Source organism: Ascaphus truei, chromosome 4 (assembly GCF_040206685.1).
Source record: "Ascaphus truei isolate aAscTru1 chromosome 4, aAscTru1.hap1, whole genome shotgun sequence".
Classification (NCBI taxonomy): domain Eukaryota; kingdom Metazoa; phylum Chordata; class Amphibia; order Anura; family Ascaphidae; genus Ascaphus; species Ascaphus truei.
In genome coordinates this window covers 406,595,943-406,613,303 of record NC_134486.1, presented here as the reverse complement: position 1 = coordinate 406,613,303, position 17,361 = coordinate 406,595,943, and the positions used below count along the sequence as shown (strand labels likewise).

The 17,361-nt window shown below is 44.8% G+C and overlaps 1 protein-coding gene across 1 annotated transcript; it reads right to left on the bottom strand.

Annotated features, from left to right (window-relative positions):
- Positions 1 to 1,720: 1,720 nt before the first annotated feature.
- Positions 1,721 to 16,202, bottom strand: PBK (PDZ binding kinase). Its single transcript, XM_075598715.1, has 7 exons — positions 15,898 to 16,202; positions 11,162 to 11,258; positions 6,127 to 6,269; positions 5,039 to 5,208; positions 3,878 to 4,007; positions 3,002 to 3,175; positions 1,721 to 2,746 (listed from the first exon to the last, which is right to left on the bottom strand). Exons 1-7 carry the CDS (start codon positions 15,953 to 15,955, stop codon positions 2,544 to 2,546), a joined length of 975 nt encoding a protein of 324 aa, XP_075454830.1. The 5' UTR covers positions 15,956 to 16,202; the 3' UTR covers positions 1,721 to 2,543.
- Between the last annotated feature and the right edge of the window lie 1,159 nt (positions 16,203 to 17,361).

The following is a 17,361-nucleotide window of genomic DNA, read 5'->3' as shown; positions in this document are numbered from 1 at the left end:
CCTAGTCCATGGGACAATGACATTCAATGTACCTGCAAATGTGGTTATGCCTTGACGTGGCTGAAGGCTTATAACGCTTTGGCCAAAGGGTTTAACTAAATAATCCTTATTCATGAGATCACTATTTTATTTTAGCCTAATTGGTAGAAGCGCAGGAATTGCTCTTTTTGTTTTCCACAGAAAACATGCTTACGCAGAAATTAAAGACATGCATATGCGTTCCATACAAGTTTGAGTTGTACGCATTCCACAGTAATTTATGCATCCATTTCTTCTCGATTACCGTATTTCCTCGATTGTAAGACGCACCATCGATTTGGCCCTTACAATCGAGGACAATTATTTTTTCACTTACCATGTTTCAGGAGAGGTCCCATGTCAGCGGAGGATCAAGCGGCCGGTGGCGGCAGGAGAGGTCCCACGTCTGCAGATGGACAGCGGGTGGGTGTGCGGCAGCAGGACAGGTCCAAAATGTGCAGGTGAATGAAGATAAGAAGACAGTGGGCGTGCGGTGGGGTTCGACGGCAGGAGATCATAATTGCAGGAGAGCCGAGCAGGAGCAGAGCGGCATAGGGGTAACGGCTAGGGAGGTGCACACTGCAACCGGAAGTCAGACACAGGTCAACTTTCGGTGTTACAGTGTGCACCTCCCAAGCCATTCCCCTATGCCACTCTGCTCCTGCTATTATGATATATTAGACTCCTCCACCATTGCACGCCCGCTGTCTTGTCTTCATTCACCTGCAGGCTTGGGACCTGTCCTGCCGCCGCCACCGCACTCCCGCCCGCTGTCCATCTTCAACCATCTGCAGACGTGGGACATCTCCTGCCGCCGCCGCCGCACACTTCGTCCTCCGCTGACATGGGACCTCTCCTGAAACACGTTAAGTGAAAAGAGGGGGTTAGTACTGTAGACACTTTTTTTAATACACCGATTCTAAGACGCACCCCAATTTCAGACATGTGAAAATCGAAAAAAAGGTGCGTCTTAGAATTGAGGAAATAGGGTAATTTACAGGTGCAACTGCACAAGAGCCGGCACAAAGATGTCAGATGAAGAAGATTGTGTTCTTTATCTTCTAAACTGTCATTTACTGTAATCTAATTAAACAAAGATGGTGCAAGCACCCTACAAAATGTAATTACCAGGAAATTAGCCTTGGCTTCTTGTGGCCACGATAAATCTTGATACATCTGTACATAAAAAAAACCAAGGGAGACAAAGCCTCAGTGCTACATCCAATATGACAAATTATATAGTTAAATACTTCTGTTTTTCTGTTCTCGTGAACATGAAAAGAAAAACAAGTATTTCACTTTATCATTTGTCTTATTGGCTGTAGCCCTGAGGCTTTTGTGTCTTTTGTTACGAGTCTTAACAATGGGGAGCGCAGAATCATTTAATGTAAAAAATAAATAAAAATACAGTGCAGTAATGCAAACAAAATCACGTGGTTCATGAAACTCAATTTTTTTATGCCAGATCTGTATTATATAAGATCAAACTCAGCACTTTTTTTTTTTTTTTTACAAATAAATACAGCCTTATATGGCCTGATTAAATTTCCTAACCCCAACCGGAGAGGGCTCAACCTTCCAGTCATTTGTACTGGAATAGAAGGGACAAAGGTTTTTTTTTTTTTTTTTTTGTGTCAATAAGGCAGATTTGCCCCTTTAACTCAACACCATTATCTTAGAGTAAAGTCACTAACTTCTAATGGTTTAGCCAGGATAGTTTTAATATGTAGTGGAAACAAACATGAATAAAACATGAATATAACAAAACAAATAGACTGTACATGGACACCCCCTTTTGCCAACGTTTCCTCCTTCACTAAAGTGGTTAAATGTAAAAGCAGAGTAGGATGAAAGATCAAAGATGGAAAGCCAAACTATTTCACATGTACATTTTCCCATCAAATTCCAGTTTCTATGCCAAACCCTTAACTCTGTCACTGCTAGAATACAATGCGTTAAAAGGGTTAATCTACCGCCAAGCTAAAATCACACGACACATTTTGATGGTTCATGAATTATTGTTTCAGTGGCTTAATTGCATTAAAACAGTACATCAACAGGCCCTCCCCACCCACCATCAAAAGTAATAAGTTCCAAGTACATTTTTTCCATTCTTTTTGCTGCCAAGATATACACTGTACAGAAACAGACAACAGTATCCAAACACGCTGTAATAAGGTTGTAAAACCTGAACACTCAACGTGCTCATGAAATAAAGTGGGTGAAACAGACAACACATTTAATTGTGGAAGTCTCACAGTCTACTTGTTTCACAAAGAACTGTTTGGTATTAAATAAGTCCAAGCATTGTTATCTACGATAAACATTAACATGGAGCATAAGAATGAGTATTTAAACTAGAAATTAACTCGTCTGTTGAACTTTTGTTTCCAGTGAGTCACATGAATCTAGAAATGGGCTTCTCTACAAAAGCTTACTAAATGTCAGAGAGAACGTGGCTCTATAGCAAATATGGAGAACACAACCGCATACAAGGTAACATACATTTGAAGAGGTACAAATGCTTAGTTTTTAGCATCTGCCTCTAAAACCTCCAGAATTTGGACAGCAGAAGGTCGCTCCTTTGGGTCTTCACTTGCGCAAATGTAGAAAAGCCCAATTACTTTCTGATAAGATTCATCAAGTTCTTCCATATTAAGTGGGGGTCTTGTCCCCAAAGCCTCGTAATATGCATCCTCATCAAAGTCATCTTCCTCAAAGGAATCATCTGTACAAGTAAAAGTAGTAAAGAAATGATATTCACATCACTGTTAAGATGACACAAACTACACATAGGAAATAATTATGCCTGGCCATTAGCATGTTTACAAAAATCCCATAATAAAAACAAGTTTATGTAGAGACTACAAACCCACTAGATCCAGACAGTTCAAAAAGAGTCTATACAATATATTTGACTATTGACAATATGCAATTGAAAAATGAAACACTGAAAAGTGACGTAGTATTATCTGCAGTGTACCTTCATCAGTCTCGGGCGGCAAATTCATATGGGGGACAGAAAGGGTCATCATCTCCCAAAGGGTGAGACCAAAAGCATAGATGTCCGACTTGTGTGTCACGACCCCATCTTCATTCAAGGTTTCTTTCGGGTTCCATGGCTCTGTGCCGATGTAATTGGCAGTTGGATCACTCACTAAGGCAGACAGAAAGATGATTAAGTTTCACAATTTACCCATGGTCAGATGTTAGTGCCCCATACGTGTAGGTTTGCTTCATTATGGCATCTACAGTTTCAAGGCCGTTTTTTCCCTGCATGTTAGATCTACTTCTACAAAAACTAGAGGAAGTCAGAACTGTAACACAAGGCTGTTTTCTTGTGTACAAGAATGATCTTACAGACAGAATAATAGCCCTTGGAATCCTGGAGAGAGTATATGATGTCAAGAGATACCAACACATGTTCTCCGATAAGGCGAATGGCCCTAAAGTCTGTTATTTGTCCAATGAAGACAAAAATGGACAGGTCATTTGATGCAAGGGATTTTGCTCATGTAATACAGATAGATGTAGCAAAGCTTAGTTTCTCCGGTGTCACGCAACCGAAGGATAACCGCTGCGGCATGTCCCATTCAGCCCAGACCCCTTCCTCCCTCCCCAGAACTGACGACTTTTGCTTCTTCGTGTGTGGCGCCGGGGATGTAAAGTCTTGCTACATCTGTACCTACTTTACTTACTGTAAGATACGATCAAAAAAAATCTCAACTGTACGACTTACATGGACAATGGTCATGGTGAAGACCTGCTTTGCTGGTCCGTGTGTGGGTACCTTATTTCGATAAAGCCTCATCACTGGGTGAGGGTGATACAATATACGCGGTCCTTAACAGTGACTTACCAGTCATGTTTTCATCCAGTGGCAGGGATACTCCAACATCACAGATTTTGATGGATTCAAAGTCACCTTTAATAACAATATTGGATGACTTGATGTCCCCGTGGAGTAGTTTTTTCTCATTGTGGAGGTACTACAGGACAAGTCAAGAGAATATAATTTACATGTTCATTTATTCCACCCCCTCCACACCAGTATCAATGTAGACACACAGACACACGTTTGATCCAACAAAGCATCCCAAGCAGATAATATACAGGGTTCCACATACATTATATTTAGGTGCCATGCCCAAGTGGTTTCTCACTTGCCCCCTTTTGACCCGACACTGAACGGGGAACACAACCCTAGAACTAAAAGCCCACTTGAACAACAACTATTTGATCTCTGTGGGATCAATGTTTTGCAACTGATAACATTATGCAATGGCAAACACTGAAAGACATATATACAATTGGTACCTGGACACAGGAGTGCATCAGAAGCTCTTGTGTACGAGTGTATTAAAAATCTACTGGCCCAATAAACATCAAGCGGTTTTACTTTTTTATAATACGAAGTGTGTGCCCTCTACTCAAGGAACATTGCGGACCGCTTCTCAAAATAATTTATACACTTGTACGTATATATATTGTTTTATAAGAACTTTCAGGAGCACAGCATTGCTGAGAAAAGCCAAAATGTTCGATATAATAAAATATGACCAACATCCAATGCTCATTTAAGCGAGTCCAGTTAAGGGCATCACAATCTCCCAAGAATGAGTGTCTAAAGCACAACTAAATACTATTGGAATTCTATATTGCATGAACAATACTCACACAGACGAGACCCAAAAGGTAGAAGCTGCTGTCTGTGAGTAGGGTCACTGGCTATACACTTCTTTAATCCAGGTTGTGCTGAAAAGCTGTGTAATACGGCGGGCATACATTTATAGGGGTCCATGTTAAAATGGACATTAAGTCACAGGTAACACTGTGCTGATTTGCATGTCATTTCCCAGAATCCATGGCTGTAGTGGAAGCACTGAGATAATGGGGAAAGGAAGGGCTGCAGACCGGTCTGAGAAGTGAATGTGCTCACAAGTGATATTTTTATTTGCAGTATATAGTATGAAGAAAGGTTGGATGCATTTATTGAAACATACACATGGTAGTGCCGTACCTTCAGGCCTCGCGCCATATTCAGAGCAACTTTTAGAATGGTTGAAGCAGGAAATGGACCTTCCCCATTTTCATTCTTTGCCTCTATGAGGGCATTAAGAGACTTCTCACCCCCATATTCCATCACTAGGCACATGCTGCCATCATTTGCTTTAGCAAAGGCACGATAACCTTAGAGAAACACAGGCATGGGAAACATCTGATTGAGTCGAGAGTACATTGCTATCTAGTTAAGATAACAAATCACAGTACAGTACTTTTATTCATACAATGGCAATATAGCAAAATATAACCTTCAGAAAATAGGTATTTGTTACATACTACAACAGTCCAGAGCAGTTAGTTAGCATATAAAATCCTTGCTGACAAGAACAGATAGGCACACATTACTCTTGTAAATCTTTTTGAACCTGTACCCTCTTTATGAACTTGAAGCTTTATTAATCTCCTGTTCGTAACAAAAACTAGTTGGGGGAAAAAAATAGACAAACTGTGTTTGTTTGACAGCTGTTAACACTTTAGGTCAGGGGTGTCAAATTTACTTAATATGAAGGGCCTAATCAGATTTCACTGTACTTAATCTGGGCCATATGTACCATAAATGATCAAAATACACCAGCTACTCATCCACATGCTCCCCTCACCCTGATTCTCCCCCTCATCACCCAGTTTCTTCCCTACATTCTCTTTCACCTGCCTCTCCTCTACACGTCCCCCCCTCACGCTTTCTTACTCCCCACCTCAACTCTAACAATTTCACAGGAGCACAATATTACATGCCCTCACTAGCAGAGGGGCGCCACAAGTCCCGCACCACCCCTCCCTCGCCCCCCCCCCCATCCCTCTCAAAGACAATAAGGGTGGGGGCCACACCTCCCATCACTGCAATGACAAACAGGGCCGCAACTCCACCCCGTGCTGCCCGCCCGACCATAATCTGCCGACTACGCTACAGTGGGCCACATATTTGACACACCTGCTTTAGCCTCTCCTAAACCTCATTAGCATAAAATAAAATGTAAACATGAGAATCTCTCAGAAATACCGTATACTGTAAACACATTGACAGCGGGTCTTGTTTACACTCACCTACAATGTTAGGGTGTTGCAGATTTTTTAAGATACTGGCTTCCTCGTTTAGTCTCTGTTCATAGACGTCTCTGCTGGAGTTGTCACACTGACGATTAATTTTCTTCACAGCCCAGGGAGAATGAGAAAGGCCTTTTGGAGATCTGTGGATTGAAACATAACATTAAGTTCTCATATCTGTAGTCTAGCACATTAGATATTTGCGTGTAACATTATAGAAACTCGGCAAAAAATAAAAATAACACCAATGATTTATTCTCAATTTTGTTACAACCACTGAAAAACATTTGAAAGCAGCAGTCTGGCCCAAGTACAGTTTCTATGCATCATCTTGCAATAATAGTGTGTAGCCAGGTGTCCCCATCCCCCCGGTCACCTTACCTCGCGTGCGGAGGCGCCACAGGCAAGGCATGCCGATGCCCGGTTATGCATAAAGCTACGTGAGGGTAGTAGGGGCGAGCTGTTTGCCACGGGTTGCCATGGTGACGCAGGACACACCCTTATGCAAATATGCAGCTTATGATTGTACAAACAGTATCTACGACGCTACGATTGGTCGCGCATGCGCAATCACGATAAGCTTACACCAAGCGGCCACCATACTTTATGTATCATGGTGACGCCGTACACTCCGATATGCGCATGCGCAGTCCCATAATCTGCCCTAATGGAGCCACGACGGTGCACATTAAACATAAATAGTGCTCTTGTTTGCGCATGTGCAATTACGATATGGCAACAGCAGATTGAACCCAGGCAACCACCATACTCTTTGCTTGCTGACATCTGACCAATCCCTTAAGCAATAAAGACACACATGACCATCAGCCTGCAATCTAACAGGTAAGGCTATTACTGACAACAGGTGAGCTATTTTGTGGGCTTTTCTTATGCTCCGATTGGTGAATTGGGTGTCATGAGTCACAGGGTGTTGGTATAAATGCATGTCACGGTCATTTGACCATTGCACTGCCCTGAAGAAGGTCGCTCTCTGCAGACCGAAACGTTGGCTGGGGTGCCTGTATTTTTCTACAATACAGAATAATTTTGAATATCATTCCTGGTGTGCTGTCTCCGCATTGCTGGACTCCAATCTGGTAATATCTACATTATTCTTACCTATGGGATTAACATCTGGATTTTTCATTACTACAGGGTGCTGGTTGTTGCTTTGCATTATATATAGAAATATATATATAAAATTTGTCCACTCCCACTTGAATACTACTCTGTAGTTTTTTAGTGAACCCCACAGCCGAATTTTTGCTGATCAATCACAGGAGAACGGATACATCGGCAACTTGGCTAATGACTTATTGTGTTGATTCTATTGATGCACATGTTAAAGGGGGGAAAAAAAGCTGTGTGTGCTGTGCACGCGCATAGTAAGTGAAACTTCTTTGACTTTTGTCACAGAAATTGACTTATAACGCCCGTGCTCGGCACACATGTGTCAGTCAGTGTATGTGTCAGTCAGTGAGTATGTATGTGTGTGTGTCAGTCAGTGTGTGCATGTGTGTCGGTCAGTGTGTGCATGTGTGTCAGTCAGTGTGTGCATGTGTGTCAGTCAGTGTGTGCATGTGTGTCAGTCAGTGTGTGCATGTGTGTCAGTCAGTGTGTGCATGTGTGTCAGTCAGTGTGTGCATGTGTGTCAGTCAGTGTGTGCATGTGTGTCAGTCAGTGTGTGCATGTGTGTCAGTCAGTGTGTGCATGTGTGTCAGTCAGTGTGTGCATGTGTGTCAGTCAGTGTGTGCATGTGTGTCAGTCAGTGTGTGCATGTGTGTCAGTCAGTGTGTGCATGTGTGTCAGTCAGTGTGTGCATGTGTGTCAGTCAGTGTGTGCATGTGTGTCAGTCAGTGTGTGCATGTGTGTCAGTCAGTGTGTGCATGTGTGTCAGTCAGTGTGTGCATGTGTGTCAGTCAGTGTGTGCATGTGTGTCAGTCAGTGTGTGCATGTGTGTCAGTCAGTGTGTGCATGTGTATCAGTCAGTGTGTGCATGTGTGTCAGTCAGTGTGTGCATGTGTGTCAGTCAGTGTGTGCATGTGTGTCAGTCAGTCAGTGTGTGCATGTGTGTCAATCAGTGTGTGCATGTGTGTCAGTCAGTGTGTGCATGTGTGTCAGTCAGTGTGTGCATGTGTGTCAGTCAGTGTGTGCATGTGTGTCAGTCAGTGTGTGCATGTGTGTCAGTCAGTGTGTGCATGTGTGTCAGTCAGTGTGTGCATGTGTGTCAGTCAGTGTGTGCATGTGTGTCAGTCAGTGTGTGCATGTGTGTCAGTCAGTGTGTGCATGTGTGTCAGTCAGTGTGTGCATGTGTGTCAGTCAGTGTGTGCATGTGTGTCAGTCAGTGTGTGCATGTGTGTCAGTCAGTGTGTGCATGTGTGTCAGTCAGTGTGTGCATGTGTGTCAGTCAGTGTGTGCATGTGTGTCAGTCAGTGTGTGCATGTGTGTCAGTCAGTGTGTGCATGTGTGTCAGTCAGTGTGTGCATGTGTGTCAGTCAGTGTGTGCATGTGTGTCAGTCAGTGTGTGCATGTGTGTCAGTCAGTGTGTGCATGTGTGTCAGTCAGTGTGTGCATGTGTGTCAGTCAGTGTGTGCATGTGTGTCAGTCAGTGTGTGCATGTGTGTCAGTGTGTGCATGTGTGTCAGTCAGTGTGTGCATGTGTGTCAGTCAGTGTGTGTATGTGTGTCAGTCAGTGTGTGCATGTGTGTCAGTGTGTGCATGTGTGTCAGTCAATGTGTGCGTGTGTGTCAGTCAATGTGTGTGTGTGTGTGTGTCAGTGTATGTCTCTCTCTGTGTTGTGTGAATGTCTCTCTGTGTCGGTCAGTGTGTGTATGTGTGTCAGTGTGTGTGTGTCAGTTAGTGTGTGTATGTGTGTCAGTTAGTGTGTGTATGTGTGTCAGTTAGTGTGTGTATGTGTGTCAGTTAGTGTGTGTATGTGTGTCAGTCAGTGTGTGTATGTGTGTCAGTCAGTGTGTGTATGTGTGTCAGTCAGTGTGTGTATGTGTGTCAGTCAGTGTGTGTATGTGTGTCAGTCAGTGTGTGTATGTGTGTCAGTCAGTGTGTGTATGTGTGTCAGTCAGTGTGTGTATGTGTGTCAGTCAGTGTGTGTATGTGTGTCAGTCAGTGTGTGTATGTGTGTCAGTCAGTGTGTGTATGTGTGTCAGTCAGTGTGTGTATGTGTGTCAGTCAGTGTGTGTATGTGTGTCAGTCAGGGTGTGTATGTGTGTCAGTCAGGGTGTGTATGTGTGTCAGTCAGGGTGTGTATGTGTGTCAGTCAGGGTGTGTATGTGTGTCAGTCAGTGTGTTTATGTGTGTCAGTCAGTGTGTTTATGTGCGTCAGTCAGTGTGTGTGTGTGTGTCAGTCAGTGTGCGTCAAAGTGTGCGTGCGTCAAAGTGTGCATGCGTCAGTGTGTGTGTGTGTATGTGTTTATTGGCAGCAGTACCAGCATCATGAATGTTGAGCGGGTGGGGGAGCTCACAGGGGGGGGGAAGGAATAGGCACATCATTCAGGGGCGGTGTTCGGTACATCACTGGGGTGCGCGTGCATCAGAGTGTGCGCGTGCGTGCGTCAGTGTGTGTGCGTGCGTCAGTGTGTGTGTGTCAGTCAGTGTGTGTGTGTCAATCAGTGTGTGTATGTGTGTCAATCAGTGTGTGTATGTTTCAGTCAATGTGTGTATGTGTCAGTCAATGTGTGTATGTCAGTGTGTGTGTGTGTGTGTGTCTGTCAGTGTATGTGTATCTCTCTGTGTGTACACACCGTATGTCTCTCTGTCTGTGTCCTGACCCCTCTCTCCTGACTCCCCCCACCCCCGGCGGAGCTGCGGACCCGGGGGGCTCAGTCTGAGTCTTCTGAGCAGATACCCCCCCCCGGCGGCGCGCTCAAGCTCCCCCCTTCCCCACCCCCCGGCAGCGCGCTCAAGCTCCCCCCTTCCCCACAACCCGGCGGCGCGCTCAAGCTCCCCCCTTCCCCACCCGCTGGCGGCGCGATCAAGCTCCCCCCTTCCCCACCGGCGCGCTCAAGCTCTCCCCTTCCCCACCCCCCGGCGGCGCGCTCAAACCCCCCCATTCCCATGCTGTTAGGAGCGGCGCCGGCCTCCCTCCTCCTGTCCATCGGCATGGCAGCGGGCGGGGAACGGCGCCGCTGCCAGCCGCTTCTGCGCATGCGTGGCACGCGGCATGGCAGCGGGCGGCGGAACAGCGGCAGTTAGGAGCGGCGGCTATCGCCACCGCATATGTGAGCAACCGGGTGTGGGGTGTGTAGGAGGGTGAGGGGTGCGGCGGCGATTAGGAGCGGCGCCGGCGGCTATCGCCGCCGCCACATGTGACAGGGGACGTGTGAGCGGAGCGGTGTCCATTACGTGACGTCACTTCCGTTTCACATTTCGCCCCCCATCTATCCAGTTTTATCCCATCAGAGGTGCCACTAAAGAAGTTTCACTTCAAAAATAATAATAATTAAAAAAAAAAAAAAAAAACCGCCAGCTTGGACTGCTGCTTTAATTGGACGGTCATTTTTAGTGGTCAGTGAACATGACATGTCGCTGTAAGGGAAGAAGTTGCCATAATTGGGTAAAGATTTTACTAGAGCAGGAGTGGCCAACACCAGTCCTCAAAAGCCACCAACAGGTGAGATTTTAAGGATATCCCTGCTTCAGCACAGGTGGCTCAATCAGCGGCTCGGTCGAAGACCTTGGAGATTGGATTTGCCACCCCTGTACGAGGCAGGATCTCTGAGAAATACCAAAGACTGTGGTAGCTTCTCGAGTTTACATTCTAAAAGTATTCTTAGGAAAAACATTTGAGCCCCGTATGCTTGACAACTGCTTGCGTGAGAATACTGAATGGAGGAGGCAAAGTGACGTTTCAGAATATAGCAAAAACAGATCCTTTTCCTTGTGAAACATTTGATTGTCGTGAAATTGTAACAGTGTTACATTTATGAAGAATCCCTGTCCTTGGTGACATTTGGCCCTATGTGGACCTGAGCCTTTAACACCGCATAGGATTGCGAGCGGTTCATGCCTTTGATCTTACCTTTTCATAAGGTACACGCTGACCCCCGTGCCGTACCCAAACTTCTGCATGAAGGGTGAAGCCGGAATCACAAAAGATGGTGACGTTGTACAGACCCCTGAAAAAGATATGATGCAACAGTAATCCACATTTGTGAAGCGGACAGCAGTAATTCAGAGTTAGTGGGGTGTATTGCAGGAGATTCAGATCACATGAACAGGAGTTTTGTGAAGACATTTTTTTCCTCATTTGAAGACCTTCTTAAGTATAACGGTATGACAAAAATATCAAAACATTGACTGCGTTCCATAAATTCCCCTTCATGTGATGTACCTATGCCTTTTTTCCCCCTCAATATTTTTTTATTATTTTACTAAAAAAAATTAACATCTTACTTATATGTACAATTTTGATAAAAGAACAATATTAATACATCTTAGTAAAAACAATTATCTTCATAACAATATTGCTTTCCTATTTTCTGTATGTTGCATATCAATATATAAATCTCTTTGGATTCTTTTAATTTCAAATTATTTTTTAAACATAGAAAAGATAAAGAAAAAGGATAGATAAAGATGGGGGGCAAGAGAGGAAAGGAATGGGAAGAGGGGGGGGGGGATGCTTAAGGGCTAAAAGGTAAAAGAGACAAGGGATAACAACCAACCATGATCAGGATTCTACCTAAAAACCAGAGGCCACAGTTCCCACACCTTATAGAAATTATCTAATTTTTGATTAAGTTGATCTGAAAGTTTCTCCATTAATTTAACTCCATTCACTCTTAATTATTGTATGTCTCGATGGTACATTTATATTCTTCCACGCCGCTGCTATAGAGCAACGGGCTGCTGTAAGAACAATAGAGATAATTTTTCTCATCGTATTAGATACCTCTTCAACAGGCTTTGCTAATAAATACGTTAGTGCGTCTAGAGGGATTCTTGTATCTGTCATTTCCTGTAACATATTCTGGATTTTTGTCCAAAACTTTTGAATCTGTGGACATGACCACCATATATACAGGAGGGCCCCGGGTATATGGCGGGTTCCGTTCCAGAGGCCCGCCGTGAAGTGAAAATCGCTGGAAAGCGGATCCCGCGATTTTCAGTTCTGTGCATGCGCAAACCGGCATTATTGTGATATTAACATCAGTCAGCCTTGGATGCCCATGAAATTGTAGGAACAACTATTACATGCAGTATAAAAAGGGCTGTAACCTCTGAGGCCCGTTCTATACTGCATGCGGCTGTGTGCATGCACGTGCTGCATGCTTTTTCCTGTTATAGAGCTGGGAGCCACAGGTACTGTGTGTGTGTATATGTGTGAGTGCATGGGTTGTGCGAGTGAAGAAAGTCGTAAATAAGATGTTTTAAATGATTTTTTTATTTATTAAACTTTTTTTTATTTGTGTACACACACACACACACACACACACACACACACACACACACACACACACACACACACACACACACACACACACACACACACACACACACGGCTCCACGCTATGCGCGCACGCGGCCCTTGTACAGGAGGGCTGGCTGACTTCAGCCATCTAGAACTGCCGTGCGCGCGCCCGCACTATAGAACCAGCCTTAGAATTTGTATTTGCTAGCTGGGAAGCAGGAGGTTTCCGGAGCTGAACGACATTGATGTCAGCTCAAGGGACCCCCTGCTTCCTGAGACGCTTACTAAAGAAGGTGATGCAGCCCATGCGCACAGAAAATGTATGTTTAAAGGTCCAATAAGAAGCTGCGGCATCATCCCTTGTGGATTCCCATTGGCCTGCATGCCGTGGGACCTTTAAAAAACAGCAGAGATACACCGGCAGCACCTTCCTAAGTATATCGGGGAGCAAGGGGTTCCCGGAGCTGAAATGAACTGAGTTCAGCTATGGAGATCCCCTGCTTCCCAGCTGGGATGGATTGTATATTTATTTTACAGACAATGGTGCTTTAAAGACACACAAGCTTCAAACAAGGCAGTTCTGCCAACCTAAATGGTGTCTTGGCACCCCCCTTTCCCTTCCTACCTCAAAAAAAAATTACATTTCATGGTGTTGCCTCTTTCCTCTTAATCCCTTTTACCATCTGATGTTGAGTAAGAAGGGGCAGTAAGGGTATTATTTAAAATAATTAATTTTGTTATAAAACTGTAATAAAAGTCAGTTATATTTTGAGCATTTATTCAATGGGTTTTAAGGCGTCTTCCAGCTTTGGAAGATGTCTTATGGGAGAACACCACAAAGTAAATATGGTCAAGTTACCGTATGTTGGCAACAGAAATGTACTTTTAAAAATAGAATATATATATGTATGTATGTATGTATGTATGTATGTATATATGTGTGTATGTATATATATATATGTAGGTGTGTGTGTATATATGTGTGTGTGTGTGTGTGTGTGTGTGTGTGTGTGTGTGTGTGTGTGTGTGTGTGTGTGTGTGTGTGTGTGTGTGTGTGTGTGTGTGTGTGTGTGTGTGTGTGTGTGTGTATATATATATATATATATATATATATATATATATATATATATATATATTAGCTTTTGATGGGGAATCCCTCCAAGCACACACAAACCTGTAAAAAGGAAATTAATTAGCTTTCCCTTTATTTCCAGTTTTTCAATAATTAAGAGACATTAACCCCACTTACCCAAAAGAAAACAAATTAACACCTTGCCTGCCAGAGTCCTGCAACCAATAGCATCCACCAACAAAACATACACTGACCCCAGGGTTAAATAATGTAAATTAAAAGGACCACCGCATGCACGCGCGCAGTGCATTTTGCCCGCTGTTGAATGCTTACCGATGACGGGGTGCACCAGCGTCTCCCGACATTCTCCTGCAAGTCCTGTCTCCCCTATAAATCCCATGAAAATGGCTGCCGCCACGTTGCCATGACAAAGGGGCGCTGCATGACGTGACAAGGTGGCACATTGCCATGGCAACTTGACGTCACGTTGGCATGGCAACAAAGTGCCATTTGACACCGCACAGAAATTTTCACGAGTTGGAGGGGGAGACACGAAAGTTGCAGGAAAATGCCGGGAGACGCCGCCGGTAAGCACTCGACAGCGAGATGGGGGTGAGAGTGGGGTGTCCTTTTTGTCTTTTTGGGCGAGCGACATTTTTTTTTACAATTTGTCAAAATGTGTGTGATAATATATATTGTATGTACGCAAGCACGCACTGTATGTATTAATGTATGCAATGTATGTACGCACGCATTGTATCTATATGCATGTACGCACGCATGCATTGTATCTGTATACGCACGCATTGTATCTGTATGTACGCACGCACGCACGCACGCATTGTATCTGTATGCACGCATTGTATCTATATGCATGTACGCACGCATGCATTGTATCTGTATACGCACGCATTGTATCTGTATGTACGCACGCACGCATTGTATCTGTATGTACGCACGCATTGTATGTACGTACGCACTGTATGTATGAATGTATGCAATGTATGTATGTATGTACGTACGTACGCACGCATTGTATCTATATGCATGTACGCACGCATGCATTGTATCTGTATGTATGTATGTACGCACGCACGCACTGTATCTGTATACGCACGCATTGTATCTGTATGTACGCACGCACGCATTGTATCTGTATACGCACGCACGCACTGTATCTGTATGTACGCACACACGCATTGTATCTGTATACGCACGCATTGTATCTGTATGTATGCACGCATTGTATCTGTATGTATGCACGCATTGTTTCTGTATGCACGCATTGTTTCTGTGTATGTATGTATGCACGCATTGTTTCTGTGTATGTATGTATGTATGCACGCATTGTTTCTGTGTATGTATGTATGTATGCACGCATTGTTTCTGTGTATGTATGTATGTATGCATTGTTTCTGTGTATGTATGTATGTATGTATGTATGTATGTATGCACGCATTGTTTCTGTGTATGTATGTATGCACGCATTGTTTCTGTGTATGTATGCACGCATTGTATCTGTGTATGTATGTATGCACGCATTGTATCTGTATGTATGCACGCATTTTATCTGTATGTATGTATGTATGCACGCATTGTATGTACAGGTATACCCCGGTTTAAGGACACTCACGAGTAAGTTAATCGGCAAACGGCAGCTCGCGCATGCGCCTGTCAGCACGTCCTGAACAGCAATACCGGCTCCCTACCTGTACCGAAGCAGTGCGCAAGCGGGGAGACTAGAGCCTGTTACATATGCGTTATTTACATCAGTTATGCACGTATATTACGATTGCAGTAAAGTACATGCATCGATAAGTGGAAATAGGCAGTGCTTCACTTTAAGTACATTTTTGCTTTGCATACATGTTCTGGACCCATTGTGTACATTAAGGCTGAGTCGCCGCTGGCGCTGAGCGCGCTCATGCTTAGAGCATGAGCGCTGGGTGTCCTGCAACTTGCGAACACGCAAGCGGGGGGTGGGCGCAATTGCAGGCTATCGAGCAAGCGTGAAAGTTTAACATTTTTATATACAAAAGCGCCAAGCGTGTGTTCCCACGCATTGCGTGAGCATGCATATATATATATATATATATTTATATATATGCATGTAACCGCTCCAAGCGCCGCCCACTCAGCGAGCTCAACGCCAGCGGGGACTCAGCCTAATGCGGGGTATGCCTTTATGTATGCAAGCATTGTATGCATGTACACATGTACGCATTGCATGCATGTATGTACGCATTGTATGTATGTATGGAGCATATCTCACCGGGTGAGCGCCTTCTCCCCGCTTTGCGAGGGGTTTTGAAGCTGTCGGTTTCTTCCATCGCAGCCTCCTGCAGTATATGTTCCGGCGCCCGGGCCTCTGCGCTTACTGAACCCCGTGTATATTACAGGATTGGGACAATCCCGGCAATGATAAAACCTGCCGCTGCCGCCTCCAGTGTGTGTAATAATAATAACAACTGGAGCAGCGCTCTGCCTCTTCCCGCGCTTCACTTTCAAACACCGGGCACGCGCACTTCCCCCTGCGTGAAACGTCAGCCGCGACACTCGGCCTCCCTGTTGTGAGACGTCAGCCGCGCGCCCCCCGCCTCCCTGCTGTGAGACGTCAGCCGCGCGCCCCCCGCCTCCCTGCTGTGAGACGTCAGCCGCGTGCCCCCCGCCTCCCTGCTGTGAGAGGTCAGCCGCGCGCTCCCCGCCCTTCTGCCGCGACCAAGTTCCAGTTTGGAGGCGCGCTCCCGCTCTCCCACACGCAGCGGGGGCGGCGGTTGGTGGCGCGGTGACGTGATCCGGGAGCGCGCTCTGCGTGCTGTATATAAAAGCACAGTGTGACGGGCAGCTGCGTCAGATAGGAACAGGCGGCGGGAGAGAGAAGCTATAATACATGTGGGGGGAGATGTTAAAATAAACGCGGTGGATGGAGATAAAATAAACGCGGTGGGAGGAGATGGAGATAAAATAAACGCGGTGGGAGGAGATGGAGATAAAATAAACGCACGGGGAAAGATATAATAATCGCGCGGGGGGGGGGGGGAGAGATAAAATAAACACGGGGGGAAAGGAAGATATAATACACGCGGGCGATCAGTGGTCAGGGCCGATGTTTCTTTTGACGGTGTGAACATGACACCTTATAGCAGAGAAATAAACAGCAGCAGCCAGTTATATAAAACATTGTTTGGTTCTCTGGAGGGGGGACATTTTTGTACATATATTTAAATTAACACTGTTGTGGTCCTCCTTCCTCTATAAAGGGACATGCTGCCTGTGTGAGGGAGCTGCTCCCTTTTCTCAGGCATAGTTATATAGACATTTACTCTGTTATAGGTGCAGACCAAGCAATATGCAGGGCCGCCAACAGAAATCATGGGGTCCGGGACAAATGAAAGGAGCGCCCCCCCCCCCCCCCCCCCCGAAAAAAACCCACCCAAGTTTAAATGAAATGTTTTCTTGTTATAATACTGAAAAAACATTTACAGTGCAGTCTGTTTATTTTAATATTTTCAACAAAAGACAAAGATACCCAATGCTACATCAAATGTAACAAAATGCATAGTTAAATACTTCAATGTTGGTATTCTCTTTGGCCGAAGCGTTATAAGCCTGCAGTCACGGCATGACCATTATGCAGGTCCTACACTACCTGTGAAAATTCTCATTTACTTACCTACTAACCTCCAACTAAATGATACCAGTTGAAAATTAATAAACGCATAATTCCAACAAGCTG